Here is an 18,557-nt window from a genome sequence, read left to right on the forward strand (position 1 = left end):
GATTGCCCAAGGCCTGGACAAGCCCAGGGTCCAGAGAGGGTCTCCAGTGTTTAATTAGAGTTGACATTCAGTATTATTTTATATTAGTTTCAGGTGTACAGTGCAGTGGTTAAGCTTTCCAGGCCCTTTTAAAGTGATAGTTCTGTTGACAGATGAAAGCTCCATGGGAAACATTTTATGTAGTGCTGTCCTGTGCCTGTTATTGATATCGTTTTGTTTTACCTCATACATACTGTTCTGCAGCTGGCCTTTTTTCTATTCTATAAATCTTTTTCAGTTTTAAAAAATGACTGCTTAGTATTCCATGGTTATAATACACCACATTTTATTTAGCCTTTTGCCTATTTTACTATTTTACTTGTGTAGTTCAAAGTTAAAAAATATTTCCAATTTTGGAGAAATCTCAACTTAAACTTCAAAGCTGAGAACGGTGGGGGACAAGGACCCCACTTCCAAAGAAAGCTACTGGTCACGCCCCTTGGGTTTGTTGGAAGAGAGTGTCACAATCCTGTGATTACCGGCCCCTAGCACCTGTAGCTGGCCTGCGTGAGGGAGGGATTGGAATTCGCTGGGAAAGATGCTGTAAAAGGAATCCATTGAACAAATACTTGTTGAGTGTTCACTCCAGCTCTAAGTGCTGTGACACGTGGATTAACAGGACAGACTCTGTCCTCGTGCAGTTTTTACAGGGGGGTTGGAGGGTGCTTTGGCTTTCCTTGGTTCCTCTCTTAGAGCCCCAGAGGGGAGGGGTGTGAGGTCTTTGAGACCAGTGTCTGTTTCCTGCCTGGTGGAATCCCATCTAGGGCTGTGGGTCCACAATGAACAGGGGGACGTAGGATTATTGGAGGTGGGTGGCCTGAGGAAGCTGCGTTTCTGAGGTTTGCGTGGAAGCTGGGGGAAGGCAATGGGGCTTGAGCTGTGTCAAAAGAAGCCAGTCAAGAGGGGTGCCTGCGTAGGTGTGGAGACCCCATAAGGAAGAGGCACTGGATGTAGGGGAGTAGAAGGGGTGTCAGGGAAAGAGAAAGCGTCCAGAGAACTCAGGTAAATAGCAGAGTGGTGAAGTGGGTATTGGCAGAGAACCCTCTGCATGACTTATCTGTGAAATGAGGATAATAGTACCTTTGTATGTGGTTGCTGTGAGGATTAAAATAATGTATGCAACCCCAGAGCAAGAGTCTGGACCAGACGCACCACTGATGCTGTTACAGTCTGTCTTTGGCGCCCTCTGGTGGCAACACTCTGCTAACTTCTTTGAGGGCTATAGTTTCCTCCTATTGGCAGGGTTCACTCACCTGCAGGGTCCTTGACAAGAAGAGCCTCTCCTGGCTGGACACTTCCAATTCTGTTCTGGTCCCTGCTCTCCAGAAATCCACCCTTTCCGGGTTCCCTCGATCCTCCGGATGGTGCTGGTGACCAACTCCACTGGCCTGGTGCCACAGGAAACACAGTGGCGAGCTCTAAAGGGTCAGCTGACCCCCAGAGCGTTCTCTTCGCCCTTCTGCCCCAGGGAGGCCTGCAAGCCACAGTTTCCTGTCTTTAGGCTTTGTAGGCCCAACTCAAACATCTACCTTACTTCCCTCAAATTCCAAGGGACTCATGTCAAGCTTTCCAAGGGGGTCCCCCTGAGGTCCCAGGTGGGCAGAGCCCTTCTCTTCTCCTCTCCCCCATGGCGCTTGGGGAAAAGCACAGCCCACCAATCCTTTCAAATTCTCTCTTTCTCCCTCTTTCTTTCCTCTCCAATCTCAACTCCCTAATTAATTATTCTACTTCTTTTGAAACTAGTTTTACAGTTTCTTAGCATACCCTCTGGGCAAAGGTTAGTAAGTGAAGGTTCTTGGCATGTTATTGTACTGCTCCCTGTCTTTGAACCTCGGATGAAATACCAATGAACATTCAACGAATGTTGAACTCCAGGGGAGTTCTGCATTTAGCTTTCATTTCTAGTAAAAGTACAAAACCATGCATGGGAACAATCAACCAGAAGTCCTGGAGAGTAGTTACCTGTGGGGAAGGGATTCTCAGGTTGTGTTCCTTGTATCTGTAACATTTGAGTTCTTGAGCTGAGTCATGGGCAAATAAGTGTGGAGAGCAGGTGGACATGACTCTGTCATCAATCTGCTAAAAAAAAAAAGTAAACATCAATATACTGTAATGGCAGCAGAGAAATTGAGTGGCACTTGGTGAGAGCCTGAGGTCAGAAAGTGATTAGAAAACTGATTTCTATAATAACTAGATTTTTTTTCTCCTAACTGGGAAGAGAGGAGGAAAATGTCTGTAGTTTCGGTTTCCTGGAAAAACAAAACCTACCTCATTTGCTTCCTGCAGGGGTTGTGCTTCTTTCTGGGTGGACCTGCGTTAAACACCGAGCCAGAATCTCCAGGAACACAGCCAAGCTCAGTTGTACATTCTCGGGAATTTAGGAAAGAGGGTGGATAGTAGCAAGATCACAGTCTTTGAGAAGGAAGAGGCGATGGAATCCTAGGAGTTGGGATAGTTCCCCCAAAGCGATGGAGGGAAGGCAGAGTCTGTGGACCCACATGCTAGGGGCCGGTGGGGTTGCCATTGGGACGAGAATTCTTTTCTGATTGCGTCTAACTTTTTGATGAAACAAGAGGTGATCATCTGAAACTAAGCTGGGAGGAGATACTGGTAGAAGCTTTAGAATTTGAATTTACTATTGGAATTTTGTAGACTTGCTGGATAAAAACCATGCCCACATCCTGGCCAGGTGTCATTCCATCCAGAAGGGATTTAAGCCTCAGGGCCTGTTGTGAACCCTACCCCACCCCCTTCACCTCCTACAGAATCAGATGGATTCCCCCACCTAAAACATTGTTAGGACGTTGAGACCGATGACACACACACACACACACATTCATTGTGTGAATTAGCAAATTCTCTGGTGTTGAAAGTAGCTGGGTGTGTGGATTCCTGAACAAGGCTACAGCTCGTCCTCAGCATGTAGCTTAAACGAATGAAAATAACACATTTGTCAAGCGAGCCATGCTGAGTTAAATTTAAATTAGAGAAATTTCTATTCCTTCTACTCTCAAGGCAGCAGCCATTGTAAACCTGATCGTGTTATCTCTCTGCGTCAAGGCCCAGCTGGGGCTTCTGATCTCCCGTGGCCTTAAGCACAAGGCCAAGTCCTCCGCTTGCTTGTGAGACTTCACATGCTCTGGCTCCCTGTTAACCTCTGACATCAGCTCCCCCCTCCCTTGGTCACCTCCTGTAGCCACACTGGCCTCCTCCCTCTTCCTCTGATGCTTGGGCTCTTTGCCATCTCTGTTCCTTCTACCTGGAACGACTTTCCCATAATTCTGCCTGGCTCACTCTTGCACCTCCTTTTGCTTCAGTACTCCTTCAAATCACATGCTATATGTTCAGTTATTTATTTTATCTCCCCCACTAGCTTGTAAACTCCATGAGGACACATAGTGTGGCCTTGTGTTCTCCCTGCTCTAACTCAGTGCCTACATCTGTCTGGCATGGTGGACCTTTAGTATAGATTTTTTTAGTCTCTCAACATCTGGCTATTGCAAGGATTAATGTTATTCTGCAAACCGCCTTCTTGTCTCCATTAGAAATTAATATTTATCCTTTTGTTATATAACTGATCAGATTCTTATGATCTTTATCATGCAGAGAGTAGGCCCCATCTCCTACTTAAATGACCGCATCTTATACTAATCCACAGTGGCCAAATCCCATCTCTAACTAGATTTTTTTCCTTAACTGGGAAAGGAACACAATAGGTTAAAGGTAGTTTCATTTTCCTGTAAAATGAAACCTATCTCATTGGCTGCTTACCGTCCTGGGGTGGAGCTGCTGCAAACCTCCAGAGCCTGAGCCTCCTTTCCAGAATCTTCAAAACTCAAGCCCCCAGGGTCAGTTCCACATCTGCAGAAAATTCTCTTCTCCGGGTAAGACTTGGAGGGGTTGGCAGGGGCTGCTCCTTCCAGTGGCCCCCAACCTCAGGGAGTGGAGGGGAGACCCTTCTGGATCCAGTAGCAGAATGTTCTTTTGTTTCTCCTGGAGGCTCCGGTCGAAAGGGACTTATCCCTAGGCTCTGCGACTCTGGGACAGTGAGTCTTGTCCATGCCTAGGTGGGGTGAGATAGGCAAGGGGAAGAGGTCTAGGATGAACCAGATCAGAGCCATTCTAAGCCCAAGCTTTGGAAGCAGCTGGATCCGGGTTGGGTCTCACTTGACACACCAAGCCTTGCCACCCTGGGTGAATCACTCACGGTCTCTGTGCCAGACAGTGTTGCCTAATTTATAAAATGAGGATAGTAATCTCATCTTTCTCATTGTGTTATGGGGAGAGCCTGGCTATGGCATAGGCCTTAAAAACAGAGTTGGTTCTGGTTTCCTAATTCTGGTGTCTTTTAAATTGCTCCATGGAGAAAGGAAGTTCCTGAAATATCTAAGGAATTGGTGCAGGCATTTTCAGAAGGAAGGAAGCAGCCCATCTCTGCTAACACAAGTCCTTTCGTAACCCCAACACCCACACCTGGATCTTTCCAGGCCTGCTGCCACCACAAGCTCAAAGGAGCCTCTCTGTTCCCCCAGTTCTGGTGTCTCCTCATCCAACAAAGCTCCGCTCTTCCTGCAGATTTGGCTTTGTTGGGTGTTTGTTACTCTGTGCACCATGGAAGCCGTCTTAGCCTCTAGCGTCACCAAGATAATTTCAGCAGTGAGCCTGGCCAAGGCTAGCGGGGCGGTCTCTGGCAGTGTCCTGGCTGGACTGTCATCTGTGTCTATGGGTGAGTGTTCCTTGGAGGGCTGGTGGAAGACGAGAATGTGGCTGAGGAGGGAAGGTGCAGGGTCCTTCTCAGGGACCTGTGGGGAGGGAGAGAGTGGCATCACCTGCAGCTTCTCTCCACTGCCTTGTCCTCCCCTTGAGCGTCAGCTCTGGCTCGCTCTCTGAATATTACCATGTTAAAGGTCCACGAAAGCCAAAACTCAAGAGAAGAGGTGGAAAGAAAAGCAGGTGTATTCAAAATGCCAGCATTTTGGGAGAATGGCGGACTCCCAGCATGGCCGAAAGGTTTTATAGGCAGAACCTGTAAGAAGAGGCAGAACAAAGGAAAAGGGGGGGGGGGGAGGTTGGCTAGGAGTAAACAGTCATTGAAACTGGTCTGGAGTAAACATGCTGAAGCTGATGTGCATAGTAAATATATAGTAAACAGAATCATTAAGGTTTGGTAGGAGAAAAGGGAAGCAAAGCAAAGCAAAAAAGAAAACCTTTAAAAAAGTCCCAAGCTAAACTACAGTGTTAAATCTAATTACACTAGAGGTTTCCATCTCAAAATAGAAAAAACAGCATCACCCATACATGACAAGAGCCAGAGGGAAGTAGGACCTGGCCAGGGGCTCAGGGGGTCTGGGCTCCCTCCACTGGGCTCGGGTCTCCTCCCACCCAGACTGAGGGGATCTGCTCTCCGGCTCTCATTTCCCCTGGATTCACCACCAGAATTCACCTTTATGTTTTTACCTACGGATCCTACTGATAGAGTAGGAAGGAAGGTAGAAAAGAACAGGAGGAGGAGGAGCTAGGAGGCCCCCACAGGTAACCCAGTGGCATCATCAAAATCCCATTACAACCCACTGATGCGAGTAGCCAGAACAGAGACTCGGGCTAGTGCAAGCACACTGGGATGAGGAGATGTGCAGAATGAGGAGAGAAACAGGAAAGGGGAGGGGGAGGAGGACAGCCCAATCTATGGGATATAAGGCCAGGGTGCTACCCCCTCGGGTCAGCCATCTCCGAGCGTACTTGCTTTGCAAATAAACTTTGCTGTCTACTGCCTGCATGACTCCTGTCTCCTGACCCAATTCTTTCTTTCAAGAAGACGAGAAGCGAGGATGGTTGTTGTTCCCGGTAACACAACCAGCCTTTCCTAGCAGTTTGTAATGTTGGATCTCAGATCCAGAGCGTTGAACAAAAAATCTTCAGTTTGGGCCCATTTTCTTTGTTAGTTCATGCGAGCCCCCTTTCCAGTTTTATGTATTTATTATTGCTGTTTATCTTCCCTGTTGCCCCCATTCCCCCTCCCTCAGAGTCAGCGTTTCTAATATGTTTAATGGGTATCTGTTTGTCATATACATTTTTGCAAAATGGGGTTTTTGTTTGCATGTGTTTTGATTTATATACAGAATAGTGTGTTGTATATCTCATTCTATTGCGATTTCTTTTCTGCGCAAAGAGCTATGTTTTTGAGATTCATCAGTGTTGCTAGGTGAGCACCTAATCTTTGCTTCCATCTGCTTCAAAGTGATTGTATGTGCATACACCACCATTGAGCCTTCTCTCCTTTGGGTGGACACCCAGGGGTCCTCCAACCTCCACCAACACAGGTAGCGTAGTGTGGAATGGGGGAAGGGAACGGGGCCTTTGACCTCTGTTTACCCTCTGTTCTTGCTCAGTGCCATCCAGTGCTGCTCTGGGCTCAGCTGTGTCTACCGTGGGATCTTTGCTGGGGACACCAGATGTCTCCCACCTACTGGGGACATTGGATGTCTCCCACCTACTGAAGTCCCCTGCTGAAGCCTTGACTGCTTCCCCAATTGGAGGTAACTGGCCTTGGGCCTCAAACACCCCTTCAAGCATTCAACAGTCCTTGCCCGACTTCAGCCATGTAGTGCAAATGTAACACATGCTCTACATGAGGATTCACTGCTGTCTTAAGAGCTTTTTCGGGACTATAGGAGAAAGTCATACCAACCCCCACTAAGCAAACATTGACCCTATTTTCAGACAAACTAACATCCTGGCTCAGAGAGCATGACCCCCATCCTGTTCGCCTCTCCCTGCCCCAATCAAACCACTGTGTCCTAAGTTACTTCACCAAGGATCTCGCATTCACTGAGAAGGGGTGCTGCGGTGGCTTGCCTTCCTCCCACATCTGTAAGGTTTTGTTTGTTTCCAGTTTAACCAAACCTGGCTTGGAACACAGAAAGAAAAAGATAACTTCTGATCTCCCCACAACCCCCCAACCAACCAACCAATCAGCAGACAGATAAAACAAAAACGTGCATATGATGACTGAATTTTGGAGAAGAAGGACCTCCAACCCCATCTCCAGATAACTCTAGGCCAGGGCATGCACATCCATTCAGGACAGTTCCTTTGCCTCTGCAGTAATCCTTACCAAGCTCAGGGCCGTGGGGTCCTCCTTCTTGGGAAATCCCACTTTTCAGAGTGAAGCCACGAGGTGGGGCCTAGGGAGTGTCAGGCAGGATCATTCCTTCCTGTGTTTCCCACCTTGGGGCAGCCCCTTCCCTATAGGTGGGCCATTGGCTCAGGGAGTGGAGGGGAGGCCAGTGTGGATCCACTCACAGAATGTTCTTTTGATTTCCAGCCAAGGCTGCTGTAGCTGTGATCGGAGGAGGTGAGTCTCTTTAGGGAAGGGACTCAAGTCCCCATCTGCCCCTGGTTTGCCCCAGGCCTGACACAGATGGCAGGGAAGGAGATGGAATGGTGGAGGTGAGCAGGAAGCAAGGAACTGGAAACAAAAAAGAGGGAGCTTGAAACAAGGAGTGTCATGGAAACTCCGGTGTGGAGGCAGCCCTGGCAGGGGTCCAATCGCCTCTTTGCAGAGCCTTGGCTGTGTGACTTTGGACATGTCTTTGAATGGGAGCTCCCATTTCCTTCCCTGAAAAATGGGCCAATGTTGCCCATTCAGGGTTATCATGAGGGTTACACAGGCTGAGACATGCACAGAGTTGGAACATAGGGAGATATTGAGGAGATGCCATTCGCTCAGTGAGCCTGGGTCTAGTGGCTCCTGACTGCTCTGTGGTGATGGCATGGAGCTCCAGAGTTGGGATTTGAGTAGAGCTCAGAATGTGCTCCTTGCTTGCACTAGTCCCCTGGGTAAGTACGACTGATTGCATTAAAGCTATCCTCAGCAAAGATAAGACAATTGCAAGCCACGCCCTAGTTCCAGCAAAGCAGGAAAAGACCCAGAGGACAAAGGACTTTCCCAAGGAAGGTCGTGCTGCAGACCAGACCTGGGCCAGAGCCTTTTCCCCAGCGACCCCACAGCCTTTCCCTCTGCTTTCCCCACTAAGTCGTGCTCCCCTTGTCCTGTGACTGCGAGCCATGCCCAGTAGTCTTGGGTTCAGAGCTCACCCCCTTCAGTCTCCTGAAGTCCCCCAAGCTTGACCCACTGTGTGTGTATGTGGGGGGAAGGTCCATTCCCCTGAGTTGTCCCCTTGACCCAGCACCTCTCCCGACAGCCGTGGCCGTGGGCTCTGTGCCCGTGGTGCTGGGCGCCATGGGCTTCACTGGGACAGGAATCGCAGCCTCCTCCATAGCGGCCAAGATGATGTCAACCGCCGCCATTGCCAACGGGGGTGGGGTTGCCGCCGGCAGCCTGGTGGCTACTCTGCAGTCCGTGGGTAAGTGTCCTGAGTGGGGCTTGTGCAGGGCAAGGAGGAGGACAACAGTCTCGGAGGATCCAGCCCAGATCTTTCTCCCAGGGATCGTCAGTCTCTGCCTTTTCTCACCCTCCATGTTCTTTCTCAGTTTCTGAGGGAGGGAAGGAGTCTTGGCCTGGGGCGTGCTGCGTGCAGGTCGACTCTGCCCAAAGCGGGTTGGCGGGGTTACTTGGAGCGTCTCCACCCCACCTGGGGCTGAGTCTTCTTCCCTGGAGCGAGGCAGCTTCCACCTCTCGGTTTAACCCCTGGAGTTTATGCCACAGGGGAGCTGCCTGTAACAGTCCTCCCAAAATAGATCCTGGGGTGTGGGGAAACAGAGGCAGGTCCTGGGGTGGGAGGGTGTCAGGGTCTCAGGAGAGGCCCTGGGGTCTCTGGCCCCATGGCTCTGTCCCACAGAGCTGTCCCTCTCTGCTCACCCTCTGCTTCTCCCCCAGGAGCGGCTGGACTTTCCCTGTCATCCAAAATCGTCCTAGGCTCTGCTGGGTCTGCCCTTGCGTCCCTCATGGTGTAGCTCCCTGTCACTCCCACTGCTGAGAAGAGGACCTGGTAGGGCCCTGCCCGCCAGCCTGACGCAGTGAGGACCAGTTCTGGGGTGACAATGTGCCAAACACTGCATCCCCAGAGGAAAAGAAAGAATAAAAATGAGTTACAACCCCTCGCAGATCCTGTCCTTCTTGCTCACAGGTGGGGTGGGAGAAGGCTCTCTTCTCTTTCCAACCATGTTGTCACAGCGCCACGTGATGCTGGGTTACAGTAGCTGGAAGGAGCCTAAATGGGAAGACCGGAGGCTGCCCCTGCCCAGCTTCTGACTCCTCATGGGACCCCGGTCAGGTGACCTCCTTTCTGGGCCTGCACTTGTCCCTGTCTAAATGGGTTGTTGATCTAAATGACCTCAAAGATTCCAGCCAGGGTGGGTGTCGGTTCAGTTCCTGAGCAGAGTCAGGAAAAGGGGGCAGCAGGGCCCAGCGCGTTGTGCTGTCGCGTCCAGCACGACAAGAGCAGTGGGAAGCGAGAAGGGCGGCGCCAGATTAAGAAAGACAGTAGACTAGAGTGCAAGCTGGGCCAAGGGACTCAAGCCTCAAGGACTAAGCCCCAAATTGGGCCAATGCATGGCTTTTATTAGTAATCATACAAGGAAGTAAAGTTTGATTTTTCCATGGTCCAAGAGTCACGTGCCTGACTGCTGTTCTTCCTGAAAACCCCCATCATGCTCCAACACGTACTGTGTCTTCACACACATGCATAACCCCAGGGGATGGAATCACTGTACTGAAACCATCGGAGAAGAGAGCCTGACCAATATTATTCTATCAGTTCCCAGCTTTCCAGGACACTCCCTTGAGGAAGCTTTACCGAGAGCATTCCATCGATCTCAGCTTTCTGAGACACTTCCTTGTGATGTCATGGGGAAGGCGCGGGGAACAGACGTTTCGGCAGCTGTAAGGCAACAGGACGGCATCCTTTTTGGAGTCACTTAACCTCAAAGCTGGAGCCTCACTGGCACACTCACCCCACTCCAGCCTCTACATATCCTGGCTATTTCCTGAGTGGCCTGGCACAGGCTCCGCCATGTCACTGCCCCAGCCCTGGCTTCCCCTCCTTGCCCTGCCCTGACCTGAGGAAGGCGTGTAACAGCAGTGTCTTAGTCCAATTCGGCTGCTATAACAAAAATTGCCAAGATTGGGTGGCTTATAAACAACAGAAGTTTATTTCTGCCAGTTCTGGAAGCTGCGAAGTCAAAAATCAAGGGGCTGACAAATTAGGTGTCTGGTGAGAGCCTTCTTCCTGGATACCTATCTTTAGGCTGTGTCTTCCCTCACATGACAGAAGGGGCAAGAGAGCTCTCTGGGATGTCTTTAAAAGGGCATTAACTTCAGTCATGAAGGCTCTGCTCTCATGATCTAAGCACCTCCCAAAGGTCCCACCTTCTAACACCCTTACCTCAGGGTTAGGATTTAAACATATGAATTTGGGGGTGGGGAGGTTGGCGTTGGGGGGGTGGATCACAAATATTTAGACCATAGCCAGCCTGTTGGGAAAGGGGAGCTTAGACTTTATCCTGAGGGTTTGGAGAGACAATGAAGGGTTTTCAACATGACAATGACCCAATCACTGACCTTACACTCCTGTATACCGTGTCCTAGGTGCTGCCAGCAGCCTGACAGGATCTCAGTTTCCAGCAAGAACTAACCTTGTGAGTCTAGTGGATATTTCAAAAAAGCTAAACATCTCTTCCATGTCCTCAGTGGCTCCTAGTTGGGTCAATGAAGCATAGTTGTTACCCAGACATAAGAATAAACCCCTTGGGATATTAATTCAATACTTGATTCTTTTTCTGAATCCCCTTTCTTTGATGCCTTGGAAAATTCGGTAAAAGCTGTGAACCTTTCCCCCCCAAAAGGCACACCTTCTCAAAACAATGCCTCCAGCTTAAACGCACTCATTAGAGCTTCCAAAGGCCTTCCTTGGAGTTGAAGGTAAAACCCCTGCCTAACTAGAAGCCCAAGTTCCCCACAGGAAGGGCACTTGGGTCTGTCCTGGACCCAGGAGGATGGACAGGCCTCCCTCCCTGCCGAGACCCAGCACACAGCTCTGCAAAGCTCCCCCCAGAGCACCCATTTTTCTGGACTCTGTGCCATGACCCTACCACACCCCACTCATGAAGGTAAGGCCTCCTCGTCCCAGAGGGCCTGTTTCTGTTCTGGCACTGAATCTGCTGCCCCCACCTTTGTGTTCCTGGCCCTGACCTGGCTCTCCTCCTCTGGCTCTCAGGTTTGGTCTCTGTAGCAGGCAGAATTCTAAGCATGTTACCCAGTGACCCTTCCATTTATTATACTCCCCGCCCCCACTTTTGGGTGTGGGTAGATCCTGTGACTACGATGAGATTGCACTCCCGTAATTATGTAAACTTATGTGATGAAAGGCAGATTTTGCAGGTGGCTATAATCTAATCACTCAAGACCTTTAAAAGCAAAGTGTTTTCTGCTCATCACAGAAGAAGTCAGTGATTTGAAACAAGTGGGGGATTTAAAGATTCTTACCACAGCCTCCAAATGAAAGCCCAGTCTGGTTGCCACCTTGATTTTGGCCTATGAAGCCCTAAACAGAGAACTCAGTCAAGCCCACCTGGGCTTCCGACCTACAACCATAAGACAATAAATGGGTATTATTTTAAGCTGCTAAATCTGTGATAGTCTGTTACACAGGAATAGAAAAACTAGTATCGTCTTGATGCCCCCTCTCCTTTTATCAGGCTGAGGGTTGTTCAGTTGGGACCTGGCTGAACATATTCTGGCAGCCCCAGGATTCCTGGAATTCCTGGCTTCAGTGGACTCCTGGGACTTCGGGTCCTGCCCAGGGTCCCAGCCTGCCCTCAGCAGCTCCCAGTGTCAGGGAAGCCAGGCACGCTCACTGCTAATGGTGTTCTGGCACATGGTCACTCAGCCTGTTGCCCGGAAAGGCACAGGGAGGCAGACACGAATTCTCATTGTGGCAATCTAGGATAGCTTCTGGTCCACACCGGTGTCTTCGTCAGCATGGCAGAGGCCACTAGTAGTCACAGCCTGTATACTCCTTCCCGCTAGACCATACGACGTGAGCCCTGATCTTCGGCCCCCAGGAATGCATCATCCCCGGGGAAGCACTGCATTCCTGCCCCTTTTGCAGCTAATGTGCTTCTGGGACTGGGTTCTAGCCAGTGAGAGGTGAACAGAGATGAAGTCTGCAACTCTCTGGGTGTGCAGTTGACAGTAGTACGTGGGCCTGCCTCTGCCCCTTGGTTCCTCCCCACAGGCTCTGTTGCAGGCGGGGTACGACCATCTTCCACTCTGCAGATAAGAGCAGCACCTGAAGGGAGGCAGAGCAACAAGATGGCAGGAGCCTGGGTCTCCCAAAACAGTCCTGGCTGAGAGTCTTATGGGACTATGTAATAGAGGAAGAAACTTCTCTTGTTTCAGCCAAGAGGGCCTCTTTTACAACAAGCAAATAGCCATTCTCATGAATGCAATAGGGAATCTTTCTATTGCAAGTGTCATGCAGGGTGTCATGCAGGGTCTCAGCTCCTGCTCCCCACATGAGAATGGATATGGTGAGGCCAAAAAGGAATACCCACGGAGCCATAGATAGCGGTTCATAACACTATATTCCTGCTGGGGGCTGGGTTGGAGACACAGGAAGAAGGAGCCACACGATCCGCAACCTGCCGTCCACTTCTCTGCCAACCAACCTCACTTGTCAACTGCAATCTGCCATGCTAACTGCAATCCGTGCCTCTGTAATCTGCAATCTGTGCTTGCTAGTTTAGCCACGGCAGTTATATTAGTGGCTAATGGCTAACTGGTAACAGCTGATGGTCAACTAGTCCCAGCTGATGGCCATCTACTACCTGAGCCAGCACCTTTCCACGTGAGGCCGAGAGCCTGGAAACTATACCTCTGGCTCTGTCCCCACAGCAAGCAATGGAGAAATCAATCCAACAAACAGGATTTATCTGTAGGAACAATACATCACTCAATACACTCTCAATACATCACTAAAACATCAATAAAGAACTATAATAAAGCAAGGCTTAAACCTGAATGGACGAAGAGATGGCAGAAACACAATTTTAGGAGCCAGAAATCATATGGATATGTAGTTATACTTAGCAGTCCCAAGAAAGCTGCATCATAAGTTGTCAGTGGAGAAGAGGAGAAAGAGCAACTGTGCCCTGTAGAACCCCCAGAGGCTCAGCCACTGGAGTGGCATGAGCTTGTGGAGGTTGGCATTAAGGTGGGTTGGCAGCAAGAGGGCTGGTTGGAAGTCTGTTTAGGAAGCAGGCAGATCCCCACGTACCCCTCTCCAGCAGATGACTGGAGGTTTATTTTTGGTGAGGTTTGGTCTCTAAGCCAGGAGGTACCAGGAGCTTAATAAAAATGAGAGTTTCCAGTACCTGCCTGCTGCTCCCACTGCCAGCACCTGTGACTCCCACCCAGGGAGGCCTCCCACCTGTGAGGCCTGCAAGGCTGGCTGGAAGTATCAGGTGTTGGTCCCTCCAGAAAACCCTCAGCCAATGATGGATTTTAGTTGGGAAAATACTATGTAATAATCTCTACTTGTCCTATCCTGAAATGGAATTCATATATAATATCATCTAGTGACACACAATATGCTTCCCAAACTGTACTATAGAAGTGAAATAAAGGAAGTTATTTATTATAAAAAGGGTACATTTCAATATGTATATGCTCAAGCACTATTATACCAGAAGATATAATGAATCAGTTGCTTGCATTCATTTACGTTTAGATTAAGATAATACAATATTCAACTGAAAATTAGGAATAGTTTTTATATTTGATAACTTGAAACGGGTTTAAGAAATACATCTATATATTCCTACCCATGTATTTATATCTAATCACCATGAATGTGACAGCTGCACATACATACAGACTGATTCAAGTACCATGAGTGACTTTGCTACTGGCAACACAATTTTCTGAAATGATCAAAACCTCTTAGTAAATTTCAGAACATATCAAAGTACAGTTTCTCTCTGATTTTCAGGATAAATGCAATTTCTGGAAAATTCAATCTGTGTCAAAACTACGCAAAAAATACATGTAAGATGTGAAGTTCTAGGCTCAGATAATTATGAGTTTTTTACTTACATGAAATTTGCACAGGGTAACTTAGTTGTGTGGGACTGTCCTGCATATTTTAGGATTCAGGCATCCCTGGCACCTACATGCTAAATTCTAGAGCCTCCCTCCATCACTGTGACTACCGAAAACATCATCAAATCTGGAAAATGTCCCCTAGGGGGCAGTACCACCCCAGTTAAAAAAGACTATCTTAGAAGCTAACTTGAAAAACCTAGGAATGTTGATAATTATTTAAAGAGAAAACAAAATATAAAACCAATGATATTCATATTTTGGCATTTGTTTTAAGAGTAATTTGGCATTTTGAATATTTTACTTGTGCATAAGAATTTGATATATGTGACAAATTAAAGTTATGATTCCAATTTTAATTGTGTACTCCAGTAAGAGATTTGATCTTGTGGTTATAAAGGTGAAACATATTCTATTTTTAAACCAGTTTTGTAAACAACATTGTTTAAGAAAACTTAAAGTTCAAAATTGTATAAGTTTATTTTATTAGATTATAAGACTCACCAACGTTCATGCGAAGGCTTTTCTTGTTAGAAACAAATGCAGTGTTTAATAAAATTGATTATATATAGAAACTTAAAAAGAAAATTGGTTATGTTAATGTATACACAACCTAAAATATTTAGGGGATTTGATTAACTAGGTAGTAAAGATCCTCTTAGATTTAGACATAGAATATTAAGGTTTTAATTAAACCTAAAAACTTAATAATATAAGCTTTTAATTTTTATTTCAAAAAATTCAATGTTAATTAACAAACCCAAGCCACAAATAGACTTTACTGTTTATAAAAGCTGTTTCAAGGTTAACCTAAAACTCAAATGTATACCAGCCACCTTCTCAGTCTCCCCTGAGTAGTGCCAACTGGGTTTCTGGAATTCACAGATAAAGATTGTAAGCTTAAACCAAACACCAAAAAGCAATTAACCATAAGGGAAAAGATTATTAATTTGAATACATCAAAATTAAGAAGCTCTATTCAACAAAGTCACCATGAGAAGAATGAAAAGTCAAGCCACACAATGGAGAAAAAGTGTTTGTCACAAATATAACTAACAAAGGACAGATATCCAGAATATATAAATTACTCTTACAAATCAATAAAAAGGCAAACTATCTAGAGGAAAAACATGCGAGAGACTTAAGAAACCACAAAATGAGGCTATTCAAATATCAAATAAATATGTGAAAATATGCACAATCTCACTGTGAATTGGGAAATAGAAATTAAAACCACAATATGAGGAGTTCTGCTTCTGGCTAAGATGTGAAAGACCTGTTACTGCTGAAAAACAAGAAATCAATGGATAAACAAATAAAAAACACAAACAAAATATATATTTTTTCTTTAAAGTCAGTGTTGACAAATATTCTGTCTCTGTTGCACACTCTCCTCCTCCTCCTCCTCCTCCTCCTCCTCTTGTCTTCCTTCTCCTTCTCTTCCGTTGTCCTTCAAAAATGTAAAAATGTAAAAGTCATTCTTATTTTATGATCTGAACAAAAGCAGGTAGTGAGTTGGATTTGGACTGTGGGCTAACTCCCATTTTAAAGTCATCAAAGAGCTGTAGACAAAGAAATATAAAATACTCAAATTCAAAAGAGATAAGCCCTCTTAGCTACAAGGTCCAGCATCAAAAACCAACCAACAAATAAATAAAATAATCACAAAACGTACAAAGAAGCAGGAGAGTATAACTGTAGTCAAGAAAAAAATAAGTTGATGGACATAGTTCCATTGATGACCCATATGTTAGAATTCTCAGAAATATATGCATACTTTAAAATAATTTTCGTAAATATCTGAAAGAATCTAGAAGAAAGAATAAATATAATGATTGAAGAGACTGGAAATTTCAGGAGGGAGTTGGATGCTCTAAAAAATTAAATGGAAATTATAAAAATGAAAAATACAATATGTGAAATTATAAATTAACAGCATGTGATTAATTGCATACTGGACACAATAAGAGAATTGAATTTGAAGAAAGGTGAATAAAGATAATTCAACTAAAGCATAGAAAGGAAGAAAATGAAAAAATGAACAGAGCTTCAATAACTTGTGAAATAGTATCAAGTAGCCAAACACGCATGTAATTGGTGAGAAGAGAAATAGTATGTGAAAAATAATATTTGAAAAAATATTGGCTAAAAATTTTACACATTTGATAAAAACAAAAAACAGTAACTCATCGATCCGGAAAGCTCAGTGAACCCCGAAGAGGATAAATCACCAAGGCACATTGTAGTCAAACTTCTGACAATCAAATATTAAAATAAAAAAAAATAAACGCAGCCAGAGAATAAAGAAACATTACATAGCAACAAGGTTAATAGCAATTTTTTGAAATAATAAAACAATGGTGACCAGAAGATAACAGGATGACAACTTTAAAAAGTACTGAAAGAAAAAAGCTTTATCAATCTAGAATTCTACATCCAATGAAAATATCTTACAAAAATGAAGGAGAAATAAATACATTTTAAGATGAACCAAAGCTTAGAGTGCTTTGTGCTAGAAGATACACACTTCAAGAAATTCTACTGCTGTGAGCGGCTGACCACCACTGGTGACCAACTGCCTCGGGGGTGGGGGTGAGTGGGGGGGTGGGGGGGTGGAGTGCAAGGCTCATAACACCAGGATGGGCCAGGGACCTGTGTCCTACACAACTAGATTGAGAAACAACGGCTTGAACCAGAGTGGGGCGGGGGCAAGAGGAAGAAAGGGGGGGAAAGAAATTCTAAAGAAATATCATCAGGTTGAAGGGAACTGATGCAGACAGAGGCCTGAATGAGCAGAAAGAAACCAAGAACATAAGAGTCAAAATGTGGGGTAATAACACTTTTTAAAATCCTAGCTATTTTCCTTGATCAAGGAAAAAAATGAGAGAAAAAAAATCACTATCATGAAGAAAAAAAGAATAGTTATCACAACATTAAAAGGATGATAAGGAAATATTATAAGCAAATTTTTGCCTGTGAATTTGACAATATAAGTAAAATGGACATTGCTTGAGAAATTACAGAGCTAACCCAAGAATAAATAGAAAAAGCAAATTAAAATATTAAATAAATTTAGTTCAGCCTGGGCAGCAGGCAAGAATGCTGAGATCCTGGGTCCTACCCTCTGTGAGTCTGCCAGCCTCACAGAGTACCGACAACTAACCTGGTTGGGCCTGCTCCCGTGGAATTCTCAGGATGGGATTTGGGGAAGAATTCGATTCCTGCTTGTGATCGCCCCCTGGTGGCAATATCTCAAACTGAAGCACAGTTGCAGGTGAGCTGGATTACCACACACACAGCACTCAGTTTTGTTGGGACAGAGGTTTGTTTTGAGGCTGAAGCAAGTTTGTCACGAATCTCAAATTGAAAGTCCTGCCAGGGTAGCTCCCTTTCTTGGAGCAAACTTTTGTATTGAGCGAGCAGAGGTTTCATATTGGAAGAGTATTTCCAGTAACTTCTTTTAGGATGTCTCTCCAACTCTCACCCATGCCATTAGATGCTGTTTCTTCCCCACTCACAGGTTGAGCTCCTAATCCAGGCTTGTGAACATGACCTTACTTCCCAGACCACATCGACAGAACCAGTGATGGGAGTTGGCAAATCTGGACTAACTGGGTTCTTTCCCTGGTATTTCTGACCATTTCTACATGTCAAACACTGTGATAGAACCTGGGGAAGGAGCAGTGAACAAAAAGAAAATTTTGCTCTCATGTAGGGAGATGAACAATAAACAAACAAACACATAAGTACAGCTCTCTCCCTCTCTAGCCCGCTTGCTCTCTCTGTCTCACTCTATGTCTGTCTGTCTGTCTGTCTCTCTCTCCCACCTCAGCTAGGCTCATTTTCTTCCCTGAGAACGTAACACTAATAAATCCTGCTTGCACACTAATCAGTTTGGGGACCTTTGATTCTTCACTGCATCAGCAAGGAGAACCAAGACTCCCGTACCATTTTGGTGCCTTGACTCTGATTGCACTCTTTATCTGATTGCAGCCATTTGGAACATACATTCTTTTCAGGCTAATCCCATCATTGTTCCTGGGTTGCTGACTCCATCACAGACTCATGTGGCCAGAGAGAAGGCTCCATGCAGACCCCTAGGAACCGTCACGTAGCTTCTGGAGGAACGCTTAGATTTCCCTTAAAACCTTTAACTAAGCCAGTCTGAGGATGTTAAGGCAGTTTTTGGAGGTGTTAACCTGCTGCCTTCTCAGACCACTGGTGCTCTGATAATAAATGCTTATTCTATGACCCCCCCCAAAGAAAACCCCACAAAACACCTGAGTACATAACATGTCAGATGGCGTTAAAGCTATGAATTAAAGTGAACTGGAGTAAGAAGGATAGTGGTGTTGGAGTGGGGGCTGCTCTTGTAGACAGAGTGGTCAAGAAAGAATTCTCTGCTAAGGTGAACCTTGAACAAAGGCCTAGAAGAACCGAAGAAGCAGAAGGAGCC

General features: G+C 46.1%; 1 protein-coding gene and 1 long non-coding RNA gene across 3 annotated transcripts in view; one reads left to right on the forward strand and one right to left on the reverse strand.

Moving 5' to 3' along the window:
* The window catches only part of LOC308497223, a 53,735-nt gene that overhangs the window by 11,302 nt on the left and 23,876 nt on the right, over positions 1 to 18,557 (reverse strand). The window contains exons 2-4 of one of the 2 annotated variants that reach the window (XR_013993292.1): positions 3,811 to 4,102; positions 2,002 to 2,115; positions 1,293 to 1,427 (exon numbers count right to left, since the gene is read on the reverse strand). This is a non-coding gene — a long non-coding RNA (uncharacterized lncRNA). Of the gene's footprint in view, positions 1 to 1,292; positions 1,428 to 2,001; positions 2,119 to 3,810; positions 4,103 to 18,557 lie in introns of both variants that reach the window. The other variant, XR_013993293.1, reaches the window with a different exon arrangement.
* LOC308497221 (interferon alpha-inducible protein 27, mitochondrial-like) lies at positions 3,894 to 8,989 on the forward strand. The gene is made up of 6 exons (XM_081047618.1): positions 3,894 to 3,923; positions 4,615 to 4,765; positions 6,429 to 6,575; positions 7,364 to 7,393; positions 8,244 to 8,405; positions 8,879 to 8,989. The coding sequence occupies exons 2-6, from the start codon at positions 4,651 to 4,653 to the stop codon at positions 8,953 to 8,955; spliced, it is 531 nt and encodes a 176-aa protein (XP_080903744.1). The 5' UTR covers positions 3,894 to 3,923; positions 4,615 to 4,650; the 3' UTR covers positions 8,956 to 8,989.

Source organism: Rhinolophus hipposideros (genome assembly GCF_964194185.1).
Source record: "Rhinolophus hipposideros genome assembly, chromosome: 5".
NCBI classification, from domain to species: domain Eukaryota; kingdom Metazoa; phylum Chordata; class Mammalia; order Chiroptera; family Rhinolophidae; genus Rhinolophus; species Rhinolophus hipposideros.